The sequence below is a fragment of the Aquila chrysaetos genome, chromosome 13 (assembly GCF_900496995.4).
Source record: "Aquila chrysaetos chrysaetos chromosome 13, bAquChr1.4, whole genome shotgun sequence".
Classification (NCBI taxonomy): Eukaryota; Metazoa; Chordata; class Aves; order Accipitriformes; family Accipitridae; genus Aquila; species Aquila chrysaetos.
The window spans coordinates 37,474,009-37,500,006 of record NC_044016.1 but is presented as its reverse complement, the minus strand read 5'-3'; the positions used below and the strand labels follow the sequence as shown (position 1 = coordinate 37,500,006).

Genomic DNA, 25,998 nt, shown 5'->3' with positions numbered 1-25,998 from the left:
TGCAGAAGCCTCTCCCACCCACGCAGCGAGTCCTTCCCCACTTGCCGGCCGATGCCTCTCCTCCACCACCCGCCCGGTGCAGGCAGCGGCAGCGACAGACACGCACCCAGCCCACGCACCGGCACTCGCTGCCAACGTCCGTGGGCTCAACCCGGCAAAAACACAGACGTACGGCCCACGGCGACGGGCAAACACGTGCGGAGGGAGCAGGAAAGAGCGACTGGTGCGATATGCCTCTTTCACCAAATTGTGTTCCCTGAGTTTTGGAGTTAACCAAAAATCCCTGGGGTGTTGCAGGTCTCGTCGGTGAAATCTGCCCGGTTTTACTCCAGGATGTGTCACGTGGAGTCACAGTTGGAACAAGGGCAGCCGTACCAAGGACAAGCAGCATTAGGCAGCAAGAGAACGGCCATCAGTCACTGGAGAGTATTCCAAGACCTAGACTATTACGTATTTTATAAATGCATTTCCTAGGGCCATTTAACGATGCCAGCCTTGCCTCCCAGTGATGAATCCGTTCGCTGCCCCTCGTAACCACCCATCGACGGGGCAAAGCAGGCTTCCCCCACAGAGCAGAGGGCTGTGCAGTCCCGGGGCGGCACGTTCGGTGTGCTCAGACCCAGGCAAGAGTTAAGGTGCTCGGAGAGAGATAAACGTTGATGAAAGCCTGGAGAGAGGGTGCCTCTGCTGCAGATAAACATTCCTGCCTCTCTCCTCCCAGTCCCCCTCAGCCCACCCCATCGTCCTGCTCTGACGCAGAGGGAGCTGCAGGGCTGAATGAAACTTGTTTGAGGTTCCAATCAAATCTCCATGGAAGAGGGACACTCATATCCTCTTCTGATAAAAGGTAATCATAAATCCTCCGGGAGCAGCAGCTGCAGACCTCACCGCCTCCCGCAGCAGCAGTCGGCTCCTCGCACCAAGATGGGCTCCAAGGTAAGAGTTTGTTTTCCTCTGCACCACGCAACAGGTTTGCATTGAGAAGGGGACAGGGTTTGTGGCTTGAGACCTAAGGGCTACATTAGTCTACATGTCTTTATTGTCTATGCTTCCTTCCTCTTTCTCTCTCTCTCTCTTAATTTATATATATACATATCTTCTCTTGCATTAATTCTATTATTTGGTATTTACTAGTACTTGGAGGTACAGTGAGAAAACACCCCTGTTTCCCAACTTGGTGACTTGTGTGGCACTCATATTTGATGATAGAGGGTTTGGAGTGTTTGCTTTTTTAAATTAAAAAATGATAAATATCATTGCCTGGGATTTTAGGAAACCACAGGATTATTGGAAAGAGTGATAGTTCAGACTCAGCTCCATTCATTTTGCCACTTACTCTCTGAAGTGCTTAAGAGCTATTTGGCTAATTGTTTGTTTGGTTTAGTGCAAATTTCTGATTGATATTTTCAGTGTGACTGAGCAAGCAATCTTCTCTCAGCCCCTCTGAAGCCCTGATCTTAATCACATATGTTAGGCTTTTAAGTCCTGTATCTTGCCATGACATTTCAATTAGGTCAAATGAAAAGACGTGTAAGGTAAATGAATTTCCTCTGAGACCAAATTTAATCTCCAAAGAACAAACATGGAGTAAAAGATGTAGAGATTACCACAGATAAGCTACCGGCTTGATGTGTGCTTTGAGTCTTTGGAAGAAGACTTAAATGATGCCTTGAGGCAGGTACAAGATGTCTCAGGAGAGTGGAAATGGGTTAGAGCGCACTCCATCTGCAACTTTAAATGCAAGCTTGATAAAACCACGGTCTTTGACAGCAAAGCTGGTGGTCCCAGCTCCTAGGGAACAGCACCCAGCTCTTGGAGGACACAGACGCTAAGTGACCTCAGGAGTTGCTTTCTCGAGGGAGAAGCCATGAGCTGTGGGAGGTTGTAACGCAGAGTGTTTTCTTTAAAGGTTATAGGACACCTTCAGCCCTGAAGACCAGGAGCCAGCAGGACCCAGGCGGAGCTCCCGGCTCTCGGCCATGCCTCCGGCTGCCGAACGCGTGCCCTGGCGCTGGCTGGCAGCCGGCAGAGCGTCGCGGAGGCTGGTGCTGGTGGTGGTGTTCGTCGCGCTGCTGCTGGACAACATGCTGCTGACAGTCGTGGGTACGGCGTCCGGCTCTCGCTGTGCTCTTCGGGTGCCGCCTCGGGGTTTAAGCTCCTCGGTCGGTCTCTGGTTGATGCCGCAGGGTCCCTGCGCAGGGAGAGCCGTGGGGAGGGCTGGGAGCTTCCAGGACACCGGCATTTGGCCAGCACCATTCAGTTCAGCTGTGTGCTGAGCCAGAAGATGGAGTAAAATCACTAACTAATCCCTTCCCTGGCTTTTCTTCCAGTACCGATCATCCCCACCTTCCTTTATACAACAGAATACGAAGGCACCAACGGCTCTGTTGCCCCAGCCCGGACTGAGCCGGCTCCTCCAGCCTTGAAGGCTCCTCTTTTCTCCTCCATGTTCTCCTATTTTGACAACACCACGGTGACTGTCTTGGGCTCCGCCAGCGCTGAGGAGCTGGTGAACGGGACGGAGAGCAGCCGCCTGCCGCAGCCCCCCACCAGCAGCCCACCAGTGCCGAGCGGCTGCCCGGAGGGCGAGGAGTTCCTCGCCAAGGAAAATGTCCGCGTAGGTCTGCTGTTTGCCTCCAAGGCTCTCATACAGCTGGTGGTCAACCCATCCGTGGGTCTCCTGACCAACAGGTAGGTCAGAGACCTGGGTTTGTACCAGGGTGTAAGCCCTTCAGGGATGGGCAGCTCCTGAACCATGGAATTACAGGAGCTGGTGCGTAGAATAGCAAGGAGGAGAATATATGCATCAAGATAAGCATGAATTTTACCTTTTCTAAAAGCCTACAAATGGCTTGCAAGTTTATATTACAACCTAAGCCTCACTAATGCTCTCTTCAGGTGCAGACAGATGCTATTTAATACCAGTAACCATCAAATAAACAGAGATTCCCACCCTGCTATGGATATAATGTTGTTCAGATTTTCTGCCCCTGAGTATTTCTTTGCCTTTATCTCTAGCAGACACGTGTGAGGGGTGCTGGGCTCATCTCCACGTGGTCTGGGTGGGCAGATGAGTTGGCAAAACAGAGCCGTGTCTCTGGGTGTGCTTTACAGTATTATCTGAGAGCACTTAGACACTGGGTGCTTCCTTGAACAGCACTCGTGGGCACATCCGCACGTTCAGGAGATGCTTGCCAGCCCACAGAGATCTGTGTGTAAAGGCTGGGCGGCAAGACCAAATCTCAAGCTGGAATGAGGAATCCTCCCTGAGATTGTGCCTCTTTTTCCCCTTTCCAGGATAGGATACCACATCCCCATGTTCATCGGATTCACCATCATGTTCCTCTCCACAGTCAGTGAGTATTGCCCGTCCGGCGGCCCTTCATACACAGCAGCACAGGAGAAAAGACTTTGGTCTGTGCCTGCATCGCTGTCCCTGTGCTGGAGAAAGGAGTGAGAGCAGAGCAACCGGTCTCAGAAATCGGTGACAAGAAAGGATGAGCGGCCCCCTGCCCCCTCCAGCACCCAAACTGGTGCAAGCTGAGGCCGCTCTTACCCTCTGCAGGGTTTTAACGCTCAGTCCGCAGTTCTGCCTGATGCCGTCTCTCTCCTTCCTCCGCAGTGTTTGCTTTCTCAGGCACCTACACCTTGCTGTTCATCGCCCGAGCCCTCCAAGGCATTGGGTCATCGTTCTCATCAGTCGCAGGTAAATGTTTTAGCTATACCTTAGTCTCTGCGTTAGCTCCCCTTGTCTGGGTTCAGTTATTGTCTCAGGAATGATCAGCAGCGCAGACACACCGAGTGCCTTCCTCGGCTTCAAACTCCTCCTCCTCGCTGCACCTGCCTGGCTGGTGCAGGGGGTGCACCCCCACAGCCCAGCTGGCAAGCAGATAAAGCCCCCCCAAAACCCAGGCTGCTTTCAAAGAGGAGCCCCACCACCACAGCACCAGCCAGCCTCACGTGGCCTCCGCTTTCTCTCTGCTCCCAGGCTTGGGCATGCTGGCCAGCGTGTACACGGATGACTTCGAGAGGGGCAACGCAATGGGGATCGCTCTCGGAGGCTTGGCTTTGGGTGTGCTGAGTAAGAAAACCTTGCTCCCAATGGAGTTTACATCGACAGCATCTCCGGAGCTTTGCTGGCCATCACCTACGGCTTCTACCTGCCTGCCTGTGCCCCTTCCCCGCTGGCATCCCACGGGCATGGCTGGCCTGTCCTCCTCCCTCCCTCTGCCCACTCTCCACGGCCACTGCCCACGGGACCCGACACCTTCCCACCACCTTCCCCAATCACCCGCCGGGGGATTCAGGGAAAACCACGACAGCAGGAGCCGAGCGCTGCTGCCCGGGCGCTGGGGACGGTGGCACTGCCGCTGTGTGACCCAGCCTTTCCCTTGCAGTCGGGGCCCCCTTTGGGAGCGTGATGTACGAATTCGTGGGGAAATCGTCTCCCTTCCTGGTCCTGGCATTCCTCGCCCTCTTGGATGGAGGTGAGAAGCCAAACGGTTTAATCCTACCAAAAAAAATAACATGGGAAAAGACTGAAATGCGGACATTTCGGGGAGAATCTTGTGTGAAGGAAGAAGCACATTAATACAACACGGGTGATATCATCAGCACTGGTTACTCAGCTATTGCTAAATCATATGTTTTCTACCACCAGATGATTGACATAGCAATATAGTAAGAATTAGTCCCTCATTACTTAATAAACCCCCTGATTGCTTTAATGGCTTAAATAGCACATTCAGTAAAGCTCTTTGAACTGTGAATTCTTTGTGAAAGGCACACTTGTCTGCAGCCTCTTCACCATGCCACGAAGGAATTAGACTTTGCCAGCATAAATGGCGATCCTTGTTCTTTCTCCGATAGCTGTATTACAGATGCAGGCCACGAGAGCCTTCAGAGTGTAACGGCAAAGTTATAGATAGCAGAAATGTGCATTTTTAGTGGGAAGTATTAAGCTAATTAAATTATAGTCACAGCTACCATCTTTGCCTAGATGTAATGCAAGACATCTTTAATGAAGCATGTAAGAGCTTTTGGAAGATGAAACGTAGGTCCCATACATGTGAAACTTCCTTTTGTAATCCTATTCTTTTCCACATCTAATTTCTGTCATGCTCTAGTTGTGGCTCCGCAGCAGGCAGCTGGCAGCCTGACAGAGAGCATTTGCATATTCGACTGCCTCGAGGGTTGACAAAACAATTCTAACATAGTCCACTTCAGGGAGTTTTGCTGCTCGCTCCTGTGGGAGCAGAGCTGGGACTCACCTCTCCCCCTGCCCGCTTGAACGATGGCCCCAAACACAGTTACTGGGTCCCCGGGGGCTCTGCTGATGAAAGGGGTCAGGCTGAAGGAAAAGCCAGAGGGAAATGTGGATTGAAGGGATGCTGCCTCCAGAAGTAAGCTAACATCAGTGTTTTCTTCCCAGCTTTGCAGCTCTGCATACTGCAGCCCTCTAAGATCTCCCCGGAGGTGAGTACAGACGTGTGTGCATACGTGAGCCGGTGCCATGCAGTGTGAACGAAGCGGGCGCGCGCTCCCCGGGGACGAGGGCTGTGCAGGCACCCAGCCGAGGATGGGTGCGAACGCACACGTGGTTCTCAGCCGACATAATCCCCCCCTTTGCCATCCTGCAGAGCAGCAAAGGCACGCCGGTGTCCACCCTCCTGCGAGACCCCTACATCCTGATCGCTGCAGGTAAAGGCGGACGTCAGCATGCACCGCGCTCCTCTTTGTGCACCTGCGTCTCCTGATTAAACAGATTCACTCGTGCCTGCTTGAAACAGCAGCAAAAGGTGGCTAAAACAAAGCATTTCTCCCTTTTCTCCCCATCAGGAGCCCTCTGCTTCTCCAACATGGGGGTGGCCATGCTCGAGCCCACCTTGCCCATCTGGATGATGCAAACCATGTGCTCCCCGAAATGGCAGCTAGGTAGGTGTTGTGCTTTGCAGCCTCCACTCCTGAACAGCTGCTTGATATAATTTAGCTAGAACTGGTCCTGCTTTGGCACTGCGAGATGGATTGAATAATCTCTTATATCATTCTAAAAAAGATGAAAACATATGCCCTCACCCGCACAGAGTGAGTGATCCCAGGCTGCGCGTTGCTCCAATTTCAGCTGGAAATGTCCTTAGTGGTAGCTATACAATGTGCTTTTCTCTATTATTGAAAAAATTGTATGGAATCAGACTCCCCACAAGAGCAATAACGGTGGAAGAAAGGCTGTTGCATGCATGGGAAGCCTGTCGAATCCCGTCTTCTGCAGGGCAGATAATGGTATCGTGCTGGGCTGAAATCGTGGCAGCCAGATGGGTTTTGCAGAGGCAGCTCTGAGTAAAACAAGGTCATTTAGAGAGTCCCAGGCAGGACAGGATGGTACGTGCTAATTACCAGCTGCCTAGAAAATGTGATATGGAGATAACATTGTCTGTGTTTGCTGCGAAAATAAAAACTAATTGTTATAAAACCCAATTGGCTGAGGAATGACCGGTGGGTGCCCCAGGCTACACTTAGATCCCAAATTGAATTGCAGCCTGGGAGCAGGAGAGCTAAGAGCGCTTCTAATCAAGTTATCCTCTGGTCAGGCAGGAGCATCCATCCTGATAAGAGCCTATGATGCTTCTCATGAACAAGTGATTGAGCAAGGATGGACAAGGCTAAAGCAGCGTCCCAAGTATTCTGGCAGTGGGGAGAAGGGACAGTGTATCTGCCTGGTAACCACAAGCGTCACAGGCTGAGAAAAGCACTCAGGGCTGCCCCCGTCACCACTGAACTCAAGGGGAACCTCTGAGGTGACTTAGCAGGACCCAGAGGTCAGTAGACATCAAAGAAAATCCCAAATATATTCACTGGATTTTCGGGTACCTGAGATTTGAGAGCAGTTTGGATTTAGACACAGTTCAACTGCAAGCCACCCATCTCTCAAACTATTATGAACTCAAGGGGCTTCTTTGTTTGTATGCTCGGTTTGCCCACTCCCATAATTCTAGAAAAAAACCAAAACCACCAGAAGAGCTTGGACTAAACCTGCAGGATTAACCATGTTCTGTAGCTGTTAAAGAGAGGAAAGAAAATCAAACACAAATCAGTGTGTTTCAATAAGGAAGTTGTCTTAGTGAAATGGAGCTGTTCGGTTTTATTTAGAGTTGGCAGGAGAGTATATTAAAAATAAACAACTGGTAAATCAGCAAACAGTGCAAATATTTAATTTTGACTACATAATGATCCCCAAGCTTTTTACTTAAGCAGTTATTTTATTCCTCTTTATTTAGTAAGTGAAAAGCAGAAGGCAAGGGGAGAAAGGTGGAAAAGGAAGAAACTACGACAGGAGAGAAGGATGAGCTTATTAAAACAGTGGGGACAAAAAAGTTCTGCATTTAGCTTCTAGTTGTCTCACAGATCTTGTGAGTGAATCACTACACCTCTGCGTGCCTCAGTTTCCCACCCCATCAAAAGCAAACACATTTTCTATGCCTCCCTCTGTCTTCATAGCGGGACCCCCACCCTTCTACAGGGGATGGAGGAAGGGGGCAGCCAGTGCAGCCGTGACACGGAGCAATGACAGTGGAGGACACGGAGAAGTACCGCTGCACAGATGGGCACCCACAGAGTGGGCGCTGGACGTTGGCTTGCCTTGCTTGGCTCATGATATTCTCTGAATGAGAGAGGCAGCTAGAGAAGTGAACATTTTTGCAGATCCCCTGTATTTGCTTGGGGATGACACACTCTTTTTTACTCTTTCTCTGTCTCTCAGGGATGGCCTTCCTCCCTGCCAGTATATCCTACCTCATCGGCACCAATCTCTTCGGGATTCTGGCTAACAAAATGGGACGGTAAGTGGAACATAAAAGATTTCGGCTCAACCCAGCCCAGACCTGCGCTTTCAGCATGAATTATGCTCGTGGTACTGTACATACCGAGAACATCTGCCCTCTCCTAACTGTGGCCTCGTTGCAGGTGGCTGTGCTCCCTGATCGGCATGGCTGTGGTGGGAGTTAGTCTCCTCTGTGTAAGTAGCCCAAGACAATTTCAAGACCTTTCTGTAGAGGGATCAGCAGGGGCGGTGTGGGCAAGAGTACTGAAACCAGGTTACGTGCCCAGCAGTCAGTAGATGATCAGTGGTTGCGCGTGTGTATCCGTTTTGCAGATCTACGTTATGCCTGCACAGCTCAGCAAGCTCTTCTCACCTTATTCATATACACTCTCTCTCTCCCCTCTCAAAGGTACCTCTGGCCAAAAACATTTACGGGCTGATTGGCCCAAATGGTGGGCTTGGCTTTGCCATAGGTAAGCTGTTGGTGTTCAGGCTGTGCAACACAGATCAAACACAGCTCTCTCCGCTGCCCTCGGAGAAGGCGATGACTGATCAGGTCCTTCTTGCTTTGGGCAGGAATGGTGGACTCCTCCATGATGCCTACCATGGGTTACCTCGTGGATCTTCGCCACACCTCTGTCTACGGCAATGTCTATGCCATAGCTGACGTCGCCTTCTGCATGGGCTTTGCGATCGGTATGGAGGAACTCTTACTCGTGGGATGACGTACTCAGTGTGTATCTCACTCAGTTTATCGCTCCCTTTCCTCCACCCAGCGTTCACTGCACAGAGTCTGCAACCCAGTCACCGTAGATTCACAGACCTCCTCCAAACTGGAAAGGAACCTTTTGCTGCCTGTCATCTTAGCCTTTTTTAATTTTTAAATTTGCAGGTCCATCCACAGGTGGTGCGATTGTACGAGCTATTGGGTTTCCCTGGCTAATGATCATCATTGGAGTTATCAATATTGCTTACGCTCCTCTCTGTTGGTACCTGCGCAACCCTCCCGCTAAAGAGGAGAAGATTGTGAGTTTAAGTATACCTTATTTCCTTAAAGTATAAGGGATTAATAATCCAGATATTTGGGGGGGGGGGGGAGAATTACAATAAATTTGCCAGGGATTATGTCTTCCCTCTTGGGCTCCACTCTGCCCTCAACAAAGGGACAAAAACCTCAGACAATAAAGAAAATGTTAGAGCTATGGTCCTTTTCCTAACTCACAGTTTGTATTTCCTGGGCAAAAGTTGTTGGCTGCTTTGGCTTTCTCTAAAAGTGGTAATGCTCCTGTTAACTATTCAAATTAATCACCATTTTTACTAAAGCATGATTTCTTCTCTCCTTTACCCAGGCAATCTTAAGCCAGGAATGCCCCATGCAAGCCAAAAGCTACACCACTCAGAAAACCCTGCGCGATTTCCCTCTCACAGATGACAGTGATGTGGAGGCAGAAAATGAGGAATAGCAAGTGCAAGGATGCGTGCCCTGTTTTGAAGCTAATATTATGCTTACAAAACATGGACGTATTAGCACCCAAGAATAACCCAGCCTCCCCCAAGACTTGTGGACACAGGATGGACACAGGCTGTATTGCTGACCCGTTCTCTCGGCCATGCAATCCACAGCAGGGAGCAGAGACCCAGGATTTAGAGGCTCTATCCATTTAGTTAAGCCACTCATTTGCTGTGTGACTTCTAGGCAAGTTACCCAAACTCACTACATCTCATCTGTAGAAAAAAGGTACAAAGATGAGGAGAATCATATCAACCTTTCCTGCAGGACAATATTGTCTTGGGCACAGCCTCCTCATGCAGTAGGGGATAACACCAACATCTCTCAGATGAGTCCTGTGGCATTTGTCAATGTCTTTAAAGCGCTTACTGTTCTTGAAAGAAAAGCACTGGAGAAAATGAAAACTAAATCAGCGGCATCAGCTTTGAGAGATTTCTTTCTCCAGAATTCTGCTATAATCCCCAGCATGAAACCTTTCTGTAACAACAGGGCGCTATCCGTCTGTGTCACTGCCAGTCCGTCAATAAAGATGTCACTGTACTGCTAATGTGCTCCACACTCCTCTGAAGACAGTTAAAAAACCCCATTCATTGCTGTCTCGGTATAGCTTTACGTGTTGTGCTCTTTATGTGCTACTTACAGCTGCTTGTCTGTCTCTTCCACCATCCATTACATTAATTATTTGAAGAACTCTAAGAAATTCAGGTAGAAATAAGGCTGAAAGCAGTTTTAGACTCTTAGACACAGACTCAGCCAACAAAGCTAGTTAGATCCCTTGTGATTATAAGTGACTAATAGAGCATTTTTAAAAATCCCTGCCCCTCAGCTGAGATGGGGCAACGGGCTGTGTTTGTGATCCTAACCCATCGCAATGAGAAGTACAATAGATTGATTTAATTGCCCTTTTGCAATTTCCTGGCCACAAGTTTAGAAAGAGAGCAGCTGCGCTGTTAACAATAATTATTGAGTATAATGGTCTGTAAAAGTATGTTACGGTTAAGTAAGAGAAAGAGGGAAGTAATAGAGGTACCAAATTAGTTTTGTAAGTATCAGAAAAATTCCCGTGATCTCATTTTTTCCAGTGAAACCTCAAACTTACAGCTTCTCTGGCTCCACTGTTGGCAGTTTATATAAACTCATTTCTGTCTTGAATGAGCAGTTGTGTAATGCACAGCCATTTCACTTGCCAGAAAGAACAGATGATTCACTGCTCTGGAGCCCCAGCAGCACAATGCAGATGCACTTGCCAGCAGGGAAACAGGAGGATAATAACAATTCATCAAGATTTGGTACCTTATGACTCATTACCAAAGGTCATAAATGGCTATTGTCAGGCAATCCCACATCCACGGTGGGCCCATTGCCCCTCGCTTTGCACATACAAGATGAAATTATATTTCTTAGGCTGACTGGAAATGACTAATGCTAAGCCTGTTCTCAAAAACTGGTTATTTTTATCTTCCACCTGTTTCCCTGCTTTGCCAAGAATAAAAGGAAAAATGTGTTTGCTTTCTGTGATGGAAGGAAAAGAAGTAAGCTGTTCTATTTGGGGATCTATTCACACCTCCACAGTGCACCTCCCTGTTAAATATTACCTCTAATCCAGCCTGCGTGCCCCGTGGCTGGTTGCTCTGCAAATCCACCCCCTGCAAGCACCACGAAGGCAGACGGGCCTCTGGTTCCTGCAAGGCGGGCTCCTCACCAGCCAGCCCTCCCTAGGCGCCTCACCCAGCAGCGCTTCGCCGCTCCGATCGATCGGCAACGCAAGTCAGGCTCTTTCCTTCAGCATTGGCAGCTCAGGCTTTTTTAATTAATAAATTAGTTGCAGTGCCAATAACATTGATGAAGTTTCTCTGCTCCGAGGGAAGAATTAGGTCGTCATCTTTGCATCAAATGACCTGGTATTTTCACCCATCCTGCTGGAAAAATTCATCTTCTTGAGCACATTAGCAGCAACATGAATAGGTACCGCTAGCTCTGCTGCTGGGGGACACAAATGAGGTGTCTTGGTAGCTGTGAAGGAAAGAGTTTTCCCCCTTTGGGCCCAGAGCCTGCAAATAAACATTTCCCTCGCAGCTTCTGCAGCGCAAAATTAAACAGCATGGGTCTGCACGGGGGTGCTGACAGTACGGGCCGCCCCCTCCCTCACCGAGGCAGCTGCCATTTCCTACTGCGAAAAGCAGGGAGGAGGAATGACAGACGGGGCCTGAGGCCGGGCCCTCCCCTCTGCCACCACCCTGTTGCCTCAAGCAAAACAACAGGCCTCGACGCGGCCGCCCAGGCCCAACGCACTTTGACAGAGCTCCTTTAGCGGCGGGCACCGGCAACGGGCCACGATAACCTCTCAGGTTTATGAGCCACAGGTTTATTTCCCGCTGCGGCCCTGCGCCGCCTCCATGACAGCCCGGCCCCTCCCCTTCCCTCCGCCACCTCCGCTCTCGCGAGACCTCGCCGCGCCCCGCCCCTTCCGGCGATGGCGGCGCGGTAGGCCGCGCGGGCCGGCGGCGGCAGCACCATGCACTCGGATGACGTGAGTCCGCCGGTTGAGTCGGTCCCGTCCGCCCGCCGTCAGGCAGCCGCGTCTCAGCCAATCAGCGCCCGCCCGGGGCTCTCCCACCCCCCCCCCCCCCCCCCCGGCCCCAACCACCACGTGGCGGGAGTGGGGGGGGGGTGGTGTCCCCAGCCCTGGGGGTGCTTTTTTATTTGGGGGGGGGGGGGGGGGGGGGCGTTAAAAGGGACTGTGGCAGCAGCAGAGGTGCTGTCCCGGCGCCTCTTGTGGCTCCGCACCCTCCCCGCCAGCGGGGTGCAGAGAGGGGACCCCCATCTTTGCGGGGTGTCCGTTGTCGTCCCCCCCCCCCCGCCCCGTTAGACCCTCGCCGGGGGGTCTGCAGGGAGGTGGTGGGCGAAGTGTCACCCGCTGTTTGTCCTGGCAGGTTGTCTGGGACACGCTGGGGAACAGGCAGTTCTGCTCCTACAAGATAACGTGAGTGAGAGGGTTTTTGTTTTTTTTTTTTTGGGGGGGGGGGTGGGCCGCAGGGTGCTTCAGCAGGGAGGGGAGCGGGAGGGACGAATTTGGGTGCCCCTCAGGCCCCGGGGCGTTCCCCTTGTCCTTGTGCCACCACGGCCGTGGGGTTGGCGGCGGCGAGGGGCAGGGCCCGCAGCGGGGTACTCCAGCCTTTCCCCTTTACCTCGCCTCTCTTCTTTTCAGGACAAAAACCCAGAATTTTTGCCGCAATGAGTATAACCTGACTGGTCTGTGCAACCGCTCCTCCTGCCCGCTGGCGAACAGTCAGTATGCCACCGTCAGGGAGGAGAAAGGTGAGAGTTCGGCAGCTGCAAGGAACAATCCCTTGGGTGGGGAGGGGGCAAATAGCCCCTGCCTGAGGGCACCCCGGCTCTGAGCACTCTCCCAGTGTCGGGGACACGCTCAGCCTTCCCCCCGGGATCACGTTCCCCTTTTCTTCAGGTCGGTGTTACCTGTACATGAAGACGATAGAGCGGGCAGCTTTTCCCCGCCGACTCTGGGAGCGGGTGAGTTAACGAGAGCAGACCGCTAACCGAGCGTGCTCTAATATAATTTACCGAGAGGCGATGGAGGGCAGGGAGCGATGGGATTCCTCCCAAAAGCAGGTATGACCCCGCTTTGTTGTTGCTCCACACTTCAACTCCTTCCCTCTCGCCCGCCCCAGGTCCTGCTAAGCAAGAACTATGAGAAAGCACTGGAAGAGATAGACGAGAACCTCATCTACTGGCCACGGTTCATCCGACACAAATGCAAGCAGCGATTTACTAAGATCACGCAGTACCTCATCCGCATCCGGAAGCTGACGCTCAAGCGACAGTAAGTGACACAACTAAGAGCGATCACGTTGGTTTGGCTTATCAAGCCGCTGCCCGTCCACAGAGCCACGGTCGCTGGCTGTAGCAGAGCCCGAGGGCACCTAGCTGTTTTCCTGAGGCTTCGGCAGGCTTGTGAATGAACCTGGCAGAAACGGATTTAATTGCAGTGTAGTCTGCCTATATAAATGCACTTAAACTAGTTGCAGGCACATTTCTAACCATGTAACTGCTGGTTGTTGCCCTGAATGAGCATTTGCTCGTCTGCTACACGAGAGGCTGACAGATTCACTAACTAGCGCTTGTCATTCCCTGTAGGAGGAAGCTCGTTCCTTTACGCAGAAAGATTGAAAGGCGAGAGAAGAGAAGAGAGGTAATGCCGCTCTTTCATGGAATCTCCCATCTGTCGCTTCTGTTCCACATGTCTTTCAAACAACTGACACAGCTCCTCTTTGCTCTATTAGGAGAAAGCCTTGATTGCCGCTCAGCTGGATAACGCCATTGAGAAGGAATTACTGGAAAGACTGAAACAGGATACAGTAAGGATCACTGCCTTCAGAGCCCAGCAGGAAAACTGCTCCTACTGCTCTCTGTCCAGCTGGTTCTCCAGGGAGGGAGACGGGCGTTGGTATGAAAGAGAAGCATCGCCCACATAGGAGGAGTAGGGGATGACGGCATGGTGCCCTTGAGTGACTTTATAACAGGCTGGAGGACTTGCTTCCCCAAAACGCAGAGCCCCTCATTTTCTGTACAGCAGTGCATACTTCAGAATTAGGGAAGGGGCTGAGCCACAAGTTCAGCCTAGTTTGGTATTGCCTCCGTGCAGGCCATAGGCTTTAGATGACCCTACCACCAATGGCTGTCTTCCTCCTGTGACTTACAGAAAATCCACATTTTCCTTTTCAGTATGGAGACATTTACAACTTCCCCATTCACGCCTTTGACAAAGCTCTACAACAGCAAGATGCAGAAAGCGAGAGCGAGTCCGATGCAGAGAAGGAAGAAGATGATGATGAGGTAATGCTTTCAGCCACAGCACCACAGTTAATCCTTCCCTGACCTGGTGCAGCACCTCAGATTCACCTGCATGCTGGGCATCCTAGTTTGGATGTCGGGGGGAGAAGAGGAGGTTAGGAGAGATGAACTCGGAAAAAGCGTGTGTGTGCAAGCGGTGGCCTTGATGGCTCCTCCACTGCGAGCCATGACAATGTATTTTGCTCAGTGTGCATGTACTAGCTTCTGACTTTTATTTCTTACAGGACATGGATAAAAGAGAGTTTGTGGAAGCAGATGACAGTGACCTCAGTGACTTTGAGGTAGGTGAAGCACCAGGTACAAACTGTCAGGCTACGCTGTTTGAAAGTAACCCCCACCCTCTTGGTGTCTCTAGTGACAGGATAAGATCCAGCAAAATCAGATTTGTGGGACATGATACAGTCAGACTGCACTGTATCCACTACAGCCCAACTCCTCTGGCTAGACAGCTGGCAGCCAGGAATTATAAAACGGAAGCCTGAGATAATTTTGCAGAAAGAGGAGGTTTAGTTACACAGCATCCTTTGATGTCACTCTTGTCTGTCTTTCTCAGGACATGGATAAGTTGGAGACAAGTAGTGAAGAGGAGCCGGAAGAGGAGGAAGAAGTAGAGAAGAAAGCCTCTCACTCCAAATCTAAAGGGAAAACTCCCCTGAAAGGACCAGCCAGAAGAAAACGTCCCTACATTGAAATAGAGTATGAAAAAGAAACAGAGCCAACCACCAAAACAAAAGCAGCCTGACTCCTTCCTGAACCCACATTTTGTACTGAATGACAGGACTCCAGATCTGTCACTAGAACTTTGCCACTCTGTGCAGGACCCTCAAAAATTACTCCTTTTTTTTCCATATTCTAGACTAACAATTTTCTTTAAGAAAAGAAGGGTTTCTATCCCAACCCCTGGCAATTGCAGCAAGTTTGTACAACTCCTGCATGAAGCGCAGTTTTAAGGAAGAAGACTCCCCACCTCTACAACCCCACAAGGCTCACCTTGGACTGCTGCTTTGTTCTAAAGCTGGAGAAGCCCGCAAGTGGCTAGGCGAGCACCCAGGTGTATCTTGTTTGGGAGAGGTATGGGGCTAACAAGGGTGGGATGAGAAAGACAGTCATTTTAAATAAATAAAAAAACTTTACTGTACAAAAAGCAGGGTGAACATTGATCAGCCACGCCTCACGTGTTCTCTTGCACTTTTCTGATGCATTCCCGTATGCGGTTTTCCTCACAGCTGCTGTACACGCCTTCCAGCAGGACCTGAAACAAGAAAAGCATCAATTTCCAGTGCTTTGGCACACTCAGGTTTGTGGTGGTATCAACCCTCCCCCAGCTATCTGTTGGAAGAGAATTATACATATATAGGTACCTGTCGATATGCATCGAGTCACTTATCGATGAAGTCAAGTACTAATGTTGTGGTGGGTGGAAACCGATGCTTTCAAAATACTGTTGGACTGAGGAAGCAAGCGGGCTTTTGCATGCACCATGCTGCCCCTTCCTTCTAAGGGGGAAGGGATCAGAGATGAAGCAGTCCTGGGTCCCCTGCTCACCTTCACTTGCCCTTCAGAGCAGCGATCCAGCAGGATGAGGCATTTGGTGGCCCCCTGGAGCAAGGCAGCTTTTACCAGCTCTGGCATTGAACCTTGGTCAGTGTGTACGTCCCAGATCATCTTCAGCAGGGCTTTGAGGAGCACGGGGAGTCTGCATGGCATTCTGCAACGGGAAACGGCAACTGCGCCTTATTCTAAATCCTCTTTGCAAGGCAGGGGAAAGCACAGCCTTGCTTAGCAGTTCCTAGACACTTCACGCAGGAGCTGCTAGTTGCCATTTACGTGTGGAGCAGGACTGTAGCTGGCCTAAGATTAGCAACTGCTTCAGCGACGAGGCTGAAGAAGCTGCCTCATTCAGTACACCCACCAGAGGTAGGATCCAGACCCTGAACACAGAAGTAACCTTAGGATGGTGCATCAGGAATGCCTGTCATTGGGCAGCCTCATTCACCGCACAGGGCTTAACTCCACAGTTCTGCCACGCAGAGCACATAGATTTAGTTTTTAGCTGTATTGGGTCTGGCTGAGATGGAGTTAATAGTCCCCATAGCAGCCCTCATAGAACTGTGCTCTGCATTAGTAGCTAGAGAGGTGTTGATAACACACCAGTGTTTTGGCTACTGCTGAGCAGCACTGGCACAGCATCAAGGCTGTCTCCCCAACATTTTTGCCCCCTCCCTCAATGGCAGGCTGGGGCAGGGCAAGATCTTGGGAGGGGACATAACCAGGACAGCTGACCTAAACTAACCAAACAGATATTCCATACCATATGACGTCAGCCCAGATATAAAAGCTAAGTAAAGGGAGGCGGAAGGGAAGGCATTTTTTGTCTTCCCGAGCAACCACCACGCGTACTGAAGCCCTGCTTCCCAGGAAGTGGCCAGACATCGCCTGCTGATGGGAAGTAGAGAATAATATCATTTGTTTTTCTTTGCTTTCGCGCGCGACCTTTGCTTTCATTTTATTAAACTGTCCTTATCTTGACCCACGAGCCTTTTGTTATATTTTCTCCCCCCTGTCCAGCTAAGAAGGGGGAGTGATAGAGCGGCTTTGGTGGGCACCTGGCACCCAGCCAGGGTCAACCCACCACAGTCCTTTTTGGCGCCCAACGTGGGGCAAGACAACGGCAGTTTTGCATTAAGCGTGCCTTAGCTAGTTATTAAGTGGCAAGCTCCTGTGCAGGTCACGGAGCTTGTTGGCTGCTTGCTTATCTCTATCTTGCTGAGTTTGGGAACATGGTAATGCAAATAATGGCTGTGTGCTTTGCCTTGGCACTGATGGTTTTTTTGTGCTGCGGGGAGCTATCTTGTGGGGAGAATGAAGGAACTCGGGAACATGCTAATACAAATAATATCTATGTGCTTTGTCCTGGCACTGATGGCTTTGCTGTATTGTGGAAGCTATCTTGTGGAGGAGATGAGGGAACACATCTCCCTCTCCCTACCAGGCATTGATGTGAATGGTTTTATTATGCAGGCTCCTGAGGTCCTTGTTCACCCTTATGTGAGTTGTTCAATATTAATAATTAATACTGGTGGTGTATTATGGGTATTGTGGAATCTGGTCTCATCCTGGTATAAGAGAAGACAAGTTTCGGGTGAGGCAATACTGAAATGTGCCCTCAAGCGACCGGTCCCTGGGTGGCAGGGTATATGGAAGGATTTGGGCAGATTCCTAGGACGGTTATCACCTCCCATAATCTGGGACTTTACACCTGAACAGGCAAGTAACCCTGGCAAACTGGCGCGCCACCTGATAGAAGGGTGCCTTGCCTATCCCAATGAAAACCAGCAGCTTCTGGCACTGTACTGGGGCTTGGCCTATGCCTACCGAGCCATAGTTCAACACTCTCAGAGGACCATGGTTGAGGCAGGGACCCAGACTGCATCTGAGGACACCATGCTTGAGATAGGGACCCAAACAACAACAACCACCACAGTAATTGCCCCAGTAGTGAAAAGGAAACAATGGATAAGGAGATCAACAGGTCCATACCATCGATTAGTAAGGGAAGAAGAAGAAGAGGAAAGCCTTAATTTAGAACCTGGTCCTTCAATAAAGAAATTGGAGGAAGGAGTGAAGGAACTTAAACAGGAAGCGGAAACTACCCGGTCCCTGACGTCCTCAGAACTTCGGGACTTGCGGAAAGACTACAGCCGCCAGCCAGGTGAGCGGATCCCTGCTTGGCTGCTCCGATGCTGGGATAATGGGGCCGACAGTCAGCTACTGGAAGGCAAGGAAGCCCAACAGCTGGGATCCCTCGCTAGAAACCGGGGAATTGAAAGAGGAATTGGAAAAGAAGGAGCAATTTGCAGTCTCTGGAGCCGGCTTCTCTCAAGTGTGAGGGCAAGATATCCATTCAAGGAAGATCTTGTGAATTCCTCAGAAAAGTGGACTACCGCAGATGAAGGCATCCAGTACCTGAGAGAGTTAGCAGTGGTGGAAGTCATCTACAGTGATCTAGATGATGAGGAAGTCTCAAAAGATCCAGAGGATGTCCTGTGCACACGGGCCATGTGGAGAAAGGTGATTCAAGGTGCCCCAGCGTCGTATTCTAACAGCTTGGCAGCAATGTATTGCCCAGATATGGAAACACCAACTGTGGAGAAAGTGTCATCTTGGCTCCAAAACTTTGAAGAAAATCTCTGTGTCTCCTCATCCCTACAGGACAGTGCCTTGGCTGTTAGGGATGCTCCAAGAAATCAGTCCTCTCCTGCTCCGGTCAGAGGGAAAGGGAGCCCAGGGCGTATGCCACGTGGTATGCTCTGGTTCTTCCTGCGTGACCAAGGGGAGGACATGAGGAAGTGGGATGGTGAACCCACCTTTAAGTTGGAAGCCCGCGTACGTGAACTGAGAGGGAAGACAGCTGTTAAGAAGGGGTCGCCCAAGAAGAAGGCTGTCAGTGTTGTTGCTGTAGAGGCCCAAGAAAGCAATCAGCGATCCTCCAGGCATAAAAGAACTGAAACCACCTCCCTTGATTCTGGTGAGGGGACTTCTGGTCTGGCACCGCAAGGGTCAGACAGTGAATACTCTGATGAGGAACAGCAATAGAGGGTCCCTGCCTTCGGCCAGGAGGAGGAAAGGGATGACCGGATATACTGGACTGTGTGGATTCGATGGCCTGGCACATCAGACCCACAGAAGTATAAGGCTTTGGTAGACACTGGTGCACAGTGTACGCTGGTGCCATCAGGGTACAGGGGCACAGAACCCATCTGGATCTCTGGAGTGACAGGGGGATGCCAAGAATTGACTGTATTGGAGGCTGAAGTGAGCTTGACAGGGGACAAGTGGGAAAAGCACCCCATTGTGACCGGCCCAGAGGCCCCTTGTATCCTTGGCATAGACTACCTCAAGAGAGGGTACTTCAAGGACCCAAAGGGGTACCGATGGGCTTTTGGTGTAGCCACTGTAAACACAGAGAAGATCAAACAGCTATCTACCCTGCCTGGCCTCTCGGAAGATCCCTTCATTGTGGGATTGCTGCGAGTTGAAGAACAGCAGGTGCCAATCGCTACCAGGACGGTGCACCGCCGGCAATATCGGACAAACCGAGACTCCCTGGCTCCCATCCATGAGCTGATTCATCAACTAGAGAGCCAAGGAGTCATCAGCAAGACTCATTCACCTTTTAATAGTCCTATATGGCCAGTGCAAAAGTCTGATGGAGGGTGGAGGTTAACAGTAGATTATCGCGGCCTGAATGAAGTGACACCGCCACTGAGTGCTGCTGTACCAGACATGTTAGAGCTCCAATATGAACTGGCATCAAAGGCAGCCACGTGGTATGCTACAATTGATATTGCCAATGCATTTTTCTCCATTCCTTTGGCAGCAGAGTGCAGGCCACAGTTTGCTTTCACGTGGAGAGGTGTCCAATACACCTGGAATCGACTGCCCCAGGGGTGGAAGCACAGCCCTACCATTTGTCACGGACTAATCCAAACGGCACTGGAACAAGGCGATGCCCCTGAACATTTACAATACATAGATGACATCATCGTGTGGGGCAACGAGGCAGAAGAAGTGTTTGAGAAGGGAAAAAGAATAATTCAGATTCTTCTGAAAGCTGGTTTCGCCATAAAGAAAAGCAAGGTCAAGGGACCTGCACAGGAGATTCAGTTCTTGGGAATAAAATGGCAGGATGGACGCCGTCATGTCCCTATGGATGTGGTCAACAAGATAGCAACTATGTCTCCACCAGCTAACAAGAAGGAAACACAAGCTTTCCTAGGCCTTGTGGGGTTCTGGAGAATGCATATTCCAGGTTATAGTCAGCTTGTGAGCCCTCTCTATCGAGTAACGCGGAAAAAGAACTATTTTGAATGGGGCCCTGAACAACAACAAGCCTTTGAGCATATCAGACAGGAAATAGCTCGTGCAGTAGCTCTTGGGCCTGTCCGGACAGGACCAGATGTACAAAATGTACTCTACACTGCAGCTGGGGAGCATGGTCTCAACTGGAGCCTCTGGCAGAAAACTCCAGGAGAAACCCGAGGTCGACCATTAGGGTTTTGGAGCCGGGGGTACCGAGGATCAGAAGCCCACTACACCCCGACTGAAAAAGAAATACTAGCAGCATACGAGGGGGTTCGAGCCGCTTCCGAAGTTGTTGGTACAGAAGCATATCTCCTCTTGGCACCACGATTGCCTGTGCTACACTGGATGTTCAAAGGAAACATCCCCTCTGCACATCATGCAACCAGCGCTACATGGAGTAAGTGGATAGCATTGATTACGCAACGGGCTCGACTGGGAAAATCTAACCGCCCAGGAATTCTGGAAGAGATCATGGACTGGCCAGAAGGCAGAGATTTTGGAGCAACGCCTGAGGAGGTACCTCGTGCCCAAGAGGCACCACCATATAATGAGTTATCAGAAAACGAAAGGCGTTATGCTTTGTTTACTGATGGATCCTGTCGTGTGGTAGGGAACCATCGAAAGTGGAAAGCTGCTGTGTGGAGTCCCACACGACAAGTTGTTGAGGCCACTGAAGGAGAAGGCGAGTCAAGTCAGTTTGCAGAAGTGAAAGCCATCCAACTAGCCCTAGACATTGCTGAACGAGAAAAGTGGCCAGTACTCTACCTCTATACCGACTCTTGGATGGTGGCTAATGCCCTATGGGGGTGGCTACAGCAATGGAAGAAGACCAATTGGCAACGCAGGGGTAAACCCATCTGGGCAGCAGCATTGTGGCAGGACATTGCTGCCCGTGTAGAACACATGACTTTAAAGGTACGTCATGTAGATGCTCACATGCCCAAAAGCCGTGCCACTGAAGAACATCGAAATAATGAACAGGTAGACAAGGCTGCCAAAATAGAAGTAGCTCAGGTGGACCTGGACTGGGAGCGTAAGGGTGAGCTATTTGTAGCTCGATGGGCCCATGAGACATCGGGACATCTAGGGAGAGATGCAACATATAGGTGGGCTCGTGATCGAGGGGTGGACCTGACCATGGAAGCCATCACACAGGTCACTCATGAATGTGAAACATGTGCTGCAATCAAACGAGCCACCAGAGTAAAGTCTCCCTGGAACAGAGGGCGCTGGCTGGGTTTTCGATATGGTGAGGCCTGGCAAATTGACTACATTGGACCACTGCCACGAACACGCCAAGGCAAGCGCTACATACTCACGATGGTGGAAGCAACTACTGGTTGGCTAGAAACGTACCCTGTAAACCATGCCACTGCCCGAAACACCATCTTAGGCCTCGAAAGGCAAATTTTATGGCGACATGGTACCCCAGAAAGAATTGAATCAGACAATGGGACTCATTTCCGAAATAACCTCATAAGCTCCTGGGCAAAGAAACATGGCATTGAGCGGGTGTACCACATACCCTATCACCCGCAAGCATCTGGAAAAATTGAGAGATATAATGGACTGTTGAAGACTATGTTGAGAGCGCTAGGCAATGGGACATGGAAGCATTGGGATACAAATTTAGCAGAAGCCACTTGGCTAGTTAACACCAGAGGATCTGCTAACCGTCCTGGTCCTGCCCAAACAAAACCCCTACATACTGTGGGAGGAGATAAGGTCCCTGTAGTGCACATGGGGAAGTGGCTGGGGAAGGCAGTGTGGATTTCTCCTCCCATGGGAAAAGGCAAACCCATTCGTGGGATTGTCTTTGCTCAGGGACCTGGGTGTACTTGGTGGGTAATGCGGAAGGATGGGGAGACCCAATGTGTGCCTCAAGGACATTTAACCTTGAGGGAAAAATAATCTGTGATGTGAGTTGTATGTTGTAGGAAGTAATGTAGCAGGAATGACCTGAACTGCAAAGGAGTGAACTTCGCAAGGAACCAGACAAGTGCATCGGTGACCCAAACCAAGCCGGTGTTGGTGCCCAACGATCGAACATACTGCTTCTCCTGCCCTGACCACTCATCTTGATGGATGGGGCCCAAGTCATAACCTGTGTGTGAACATCTGGAGGAGTGGAAGATCTATCTCTTAAAGGACAGGGGATAGTAATTAATAAGAATGTATAAATCTGTATGTTGGGTATAAAAGTGGTTTAAGTATGTAGTTACAGTTGTAAGTGTTGGTAAGAAGGGATTTCAGTAATGAGAATTAAATACAATGGCATGGTTAGAAGACATCTGTATTAAATTATGTGGGACCTGAGCATGACGCAAATGGTATGGAATAAGGGGTGGAGATTGTATTGGGTCTGGCTGAGATGGAGTTAATAGTCCCCATAGCAGCCCTCATAGAACTGTGCTCTGCATTAGTAGCTAGAGAGGTGTTGATAACACACCAGTGTTTTGGCTACTGCTGAGCAGCACTGGCACAGCATCAAGGCTGTCTCCCCAACATTTTTGCCCCCTCCCTCAATGGCAGGCTGGGGCAGGGCAAGATCTTGGGAGGGGACATAACCAGGACAGCTGACCTAAACTAACCAAACAGATATTCCATACCATATGACGTCAGCCCAGATATAAAAGCTAAGTAAAGGGAGGCGGAAGGGAAGGCATTTTTTGTCTTCCCGAGCAACCACCACGCGTACTGAAGCCCTGCTTCCCAGGAAGTGGCCAGACATCGCCTGCTGATGGGAAGTAGAGAATAATATCATTTGTTTTTCTTTGCTTTCGCGCGCGACCTTTGCTTTCATTTTATTAAACTGTCCTTATCTTGACCCACGAGCCTTTTGTTATATTTTCTCCCCCCTGTCCAGCTAAGAAGGGGGAGTGATAGAGCGGCTTTGGTGGGCACCTGGCACCCAGCCAGGGTCAACCCACCACATTAGCCAAGTTGATGCTTCTAGAACAGGCAGAAGTCAGATCAAAATGAGGACCCAGCTTAATTTTGGGGCCAGGTTTTTCAGCAAAGCAGTAATGCCAGTGATCGCTCCCTGTGACAGATTCTCCCTTAAGACTTCAGGGCCTTTTTCTCAAGCAACGGTAACTTTGGCTCTGAAAGAGGGACAGCATTCAGGATATGCTTTCTACAGTGTCTTTCATCCCCAGACCAGTACCTGGGCCAAGCATGCTCGATGGTGCATTGCAGTGTCTCCAGGATTCCCAGTCGGGCTTCTTCCTCGGGGCCATCACAGACTTCCAGATACCCCAGGATAACTCGCTCCAGCCTCTTCAGGTGCCGCGCTATCAGGATGCCAAGTCTGCCGACACCAAGAAACAGGCACTGAGGAAGGAGATATATGCCAAGGCCAAAGCAAGTCCCCGCAGGGCTGCAATTGCTGCTCTCACCTCTGCACAAAGGCAGGCAGAGTCCTGGCGTACACCCGCCGCAGCGCAAGGCGATGCTCTGCCTCCATGTGGGTCAGAACCAGCTGCAGCACCTCATCACAGGCGGTGGTTGGTCTGGTCTGCTTCTGCTGCCGCTGGGCTCTCTCCAGGATCGGCAGCAAGTCCAGCAGGCACAGCAGTACTGCCTGGTTTGGTGCGAGACAGGAAATCTGGGCAGTGCCTCTGATATCCTCCCCAAAGCACCAGTAACTTCCAACCCCCCTGACCACCCACAGCTGCTGCAGTTTACCTGACAGACCCAACTACTTCTACTACCTGTGACCGGCCCTCTTCAGCAAGGCCGCCACTTGGAAGGGGACAGGAGGCAAGAGGTCTTCCCTCTACTTTGGTATTTTCCTGAAATCTACTGAGTTACTTTGTCTCTCGGCCACAGGCATCAGCTAGTAACAGCCTGACTGGACTGCCTGCGAAGAAGCAGTCTCTGCCTCCTCATGCCTTAAGCTGGCTATCCTTCGTGGTACGGATACGCAATACTGCAAGGCAGATTAAAATGAGGTTCTGCTGTCCTACCTGGATGAGAGGGGCCCCTCGTGAATAGAGATGGTTGTAAAGGGCATGGTACACAACCTGAGCCCTGTTGAACTGGCACAGATCAGCAGCTGGCTGCAACAACAGAGAACAGAACATTATTCCCGTGCATCACAATCAACACCCGCTTAACCTAATACAAGACAACAGCCTTCACAAACCCTCGCACATACTGCACATCAGGAACACTGCTTACAAGAAAGCGGGAGCAGATGCTGCAAGAAAATGCAAGTTAAACCCTGCCATGCACAGGAGCAGCCACTTTCCTTCGCCTCCCCAGCTGCTCTTTTGCAGTTCCACTGCAAACTTGTCAGGTTGATATGTTAATCAGCTGAGTTTAAAAGGTGGCAAAGCGATTCTTCACTTAGTGTAACAGATATAAGAACTACACATATTTAAACACACGGGGACAGTATGGAAGATGGAGCAGAATTGCTAGGTTAACAGCAGAACCAGGATTACAAGTTAGGAATCTTAATAGGCATCTGACCCACCCTTCCTTCAAACACCACCCAGCTCAAATCCCTTACCACGTTGAGAACGATATGATGCAGGCAGCGCACACCCAGGATTTTATTCTCCTCCCGGTAGTCGTCCGAAATGAGCAGCGACGGCGGGAGGACACGCTCCAGGTAATGGCTAAGCCAGGGCCGGGTGACCTGAGGCAGTGTCCAGGAGAACACGAACTTTGTGGCAGGGTTACGCTTCCAAGTGTCTCTGGAAATACAAACATAAGCTCAGTGAACACTGGAACTAATGAATGTTCATTTCCTATGCATCTGGGCCTCTCAGCTGACAGCAAGCTCTGACCGATTCCCTCCTCACCTTCCATTACTGGGGTATTTGTAAAGCTCTTGGCCCCATATTTATCATCTAGTGTCTTTTAATGCCTGAGCTTACACAGTTTTCCAAAAGTTTCCAGTACTTCCTACATAGAGACCAGCCAAACACGCCACCCTCTCCACCGCTGCCCCCTGCTTCCTACTCACTTGGTCAGCTCCTGTTTCAGGAGCCCCATCACTGCTCCAAATCTTCCTTCCTCATCTTCGTTCTTTCCCCGAAGGAATTCAGCCACTGACCCGCAGCCCGTAGCCCGAACCAGCAAAGCCAGCAGCTCCTGTGCCACTGACTGAGACCTCGCGTTTGTCCAGGGCCTCTCCGCAATATGTGTTGCGGCAAAGATGTAGAGGGGTTCCATCACACGGCACAGGATTGGACCCACCATGGGGACACCCAGAGACTCCTGGGTCTTGGCAGCTTCCAGCTTCACCAGGAGGTGTAGAAACACTGAGCCAACATCGGCCGCTCTCTCAGCTGTGGCAGCGTACGTGCTGTCCTTACCGGGGAGATCCGGAGCATCTTGCTCCTGCTCTGGGGGTGCTGCGTAGCCATTCAGCGCGGCCACCAACTCGCCCAGCGTTGCAGGGCTCATGCCTCCAAAAAGCCACCGGCAGTCCGCAGCCTCGACGAGTGCACCCAGGTCTTTGAGCACACCGGCCTTGGGGGCACCGCCGGCCCCCTCGGAGAAGAGCAGCCCGATCTGGAAGAGGACTTGCTCGGCCGGCGGGACAGCGGGGGGCGGCTGCTCCGGCTGCCCCCCATCCCGCGGCCCCTCCAGCCTCAGGGCTCGCACCAGGCCGCTGAGCTCCATAGCTCGACTAGGACCAGGCCGGACCCACACCCCACGGCCGCTTCCCGCCACCCAGCGTGACCTGCCCCGCTCTAAAACCCCTTTAAATACACCCCCACACCCCCCATTAATTACACTTCCCTGTACCGACCGCAGGCAGCAGCGCTCTGCGAGGGGAGACCCCCGGCAGCACCCCCAGGACCCCTCAGAGCAGAGGGCTACCGCCTCCTCCCACAGACGCCGCAAACCGCGCCGCTGTCGCAAAATCCCACCCTTGCCGTAAAGGCGCTGGCAAGGGAGGGCGTGGCGATCTGTGAAT

General features: G+C 51.0%; 3 protein-coding genes across 4 annotated transcripts; 2 read left to right on the top strand and 1 right to left on the bottom strand.

The window, feature by feature from the left end:
• The first annotated feature begins 213 nt into the window (after positions 1–213).
• On the top strand, positions 214–9,740 carry SLC18A1 (solute carrier family 18 member A1). Its single transcript, XM_030035182.2, has 16 exons — positions 214–936; positions 1,910–2,103; positions 2,331–2,691; positions 3,298–3,356; positions 3,623–3,706; positions 3,989–4,081; positions 4,398–4,487; positions 5,432–5,475; positions 5,640–5,700; positions 5,839–5,934; positions 7,757–7,835; positions 7,960–8,011; positions 8,226–8,289; positions 8,393–8,512; positions 8,709–8,842; positions 9,166–9,740. The coding sequence occupies exons 2-16, from the start codon at positions 1,980–1,982 to the stop codon at positions 9,277–9,279; spliced, it is 1,575 nt and encodes a 524-aa protein (XP_029891042.1). The 5' UTR covers positions 214–936; positions 1,910–1,979; the 3' UTR covers positions 9,280–9,740.
• A 2,015-nt stretch (positions 9,741–11,755) lies between these two features.
• Positions 11,756–15,358, top strand: MAK16 (MAK16 homolog). Its single transcript, XM_030035191.2, has 10 exons — positions 11,756–11,856; positions 12,260–12,309; positions 12,535–12,644; positions 12,793–12,857; positions 13,016–13,167; positions 13,482–13,536; positions 13,628–13,702; positions 14,070–14,180; positions 14,423–14,479; positions 14,752–15,358. The coding sequence occupies exons 1-10, from the start codon at positions 11,842–11,844 to the stop codon at positions 14,938–14,940; spliced, it is 879 nt and encodes a 292-aa protein (XP_029891051.1). The 5' UTR covers positions 11,756–11,841; the 3' UTR covers positions 14,941–15,358.
• Positions 15,308–25,929, bottom strand: TTI2 (TELO2 interacting protein 2). 2 transcript variants are annotated; one of them, XM_030035184.2, is made up of 8 exons: positions 25,039–25,929; positions 24,580–24,766; positions 24,032–24,124; positions 23,462–23,646; positions 23,230–23,373; positions 15,744–15,906; positions 15,560–15,647; positions 15,308–15,450 (listed from the first exon to the last, which is right to left on the bottom strand). In XM_030035184.2, exons 1-7 carry the CDS (start codon positions 25,698–25,700, stop codon positions 15,594–15,596), a joined length of 1,488 nt encoding a protein of 495 aa, XP_029891044.1. In that variant the 5' UTR covers positions 25,701–25,929; the 3' UTR covers positions 15,308–15,450; positions 15,560–15,593. The 2 variants fall into 2 exon arrangements, with proteins under 2 accessions (XP_029891044.1, XP_029891043.1); XM_030035183.2 differs by lacking the exon at positions 15,560–15,647 and having other exon boundaries at positions 25,039–25,928.
• Positions 25,930–25,998: the final 69 nt, after the last annotated feature.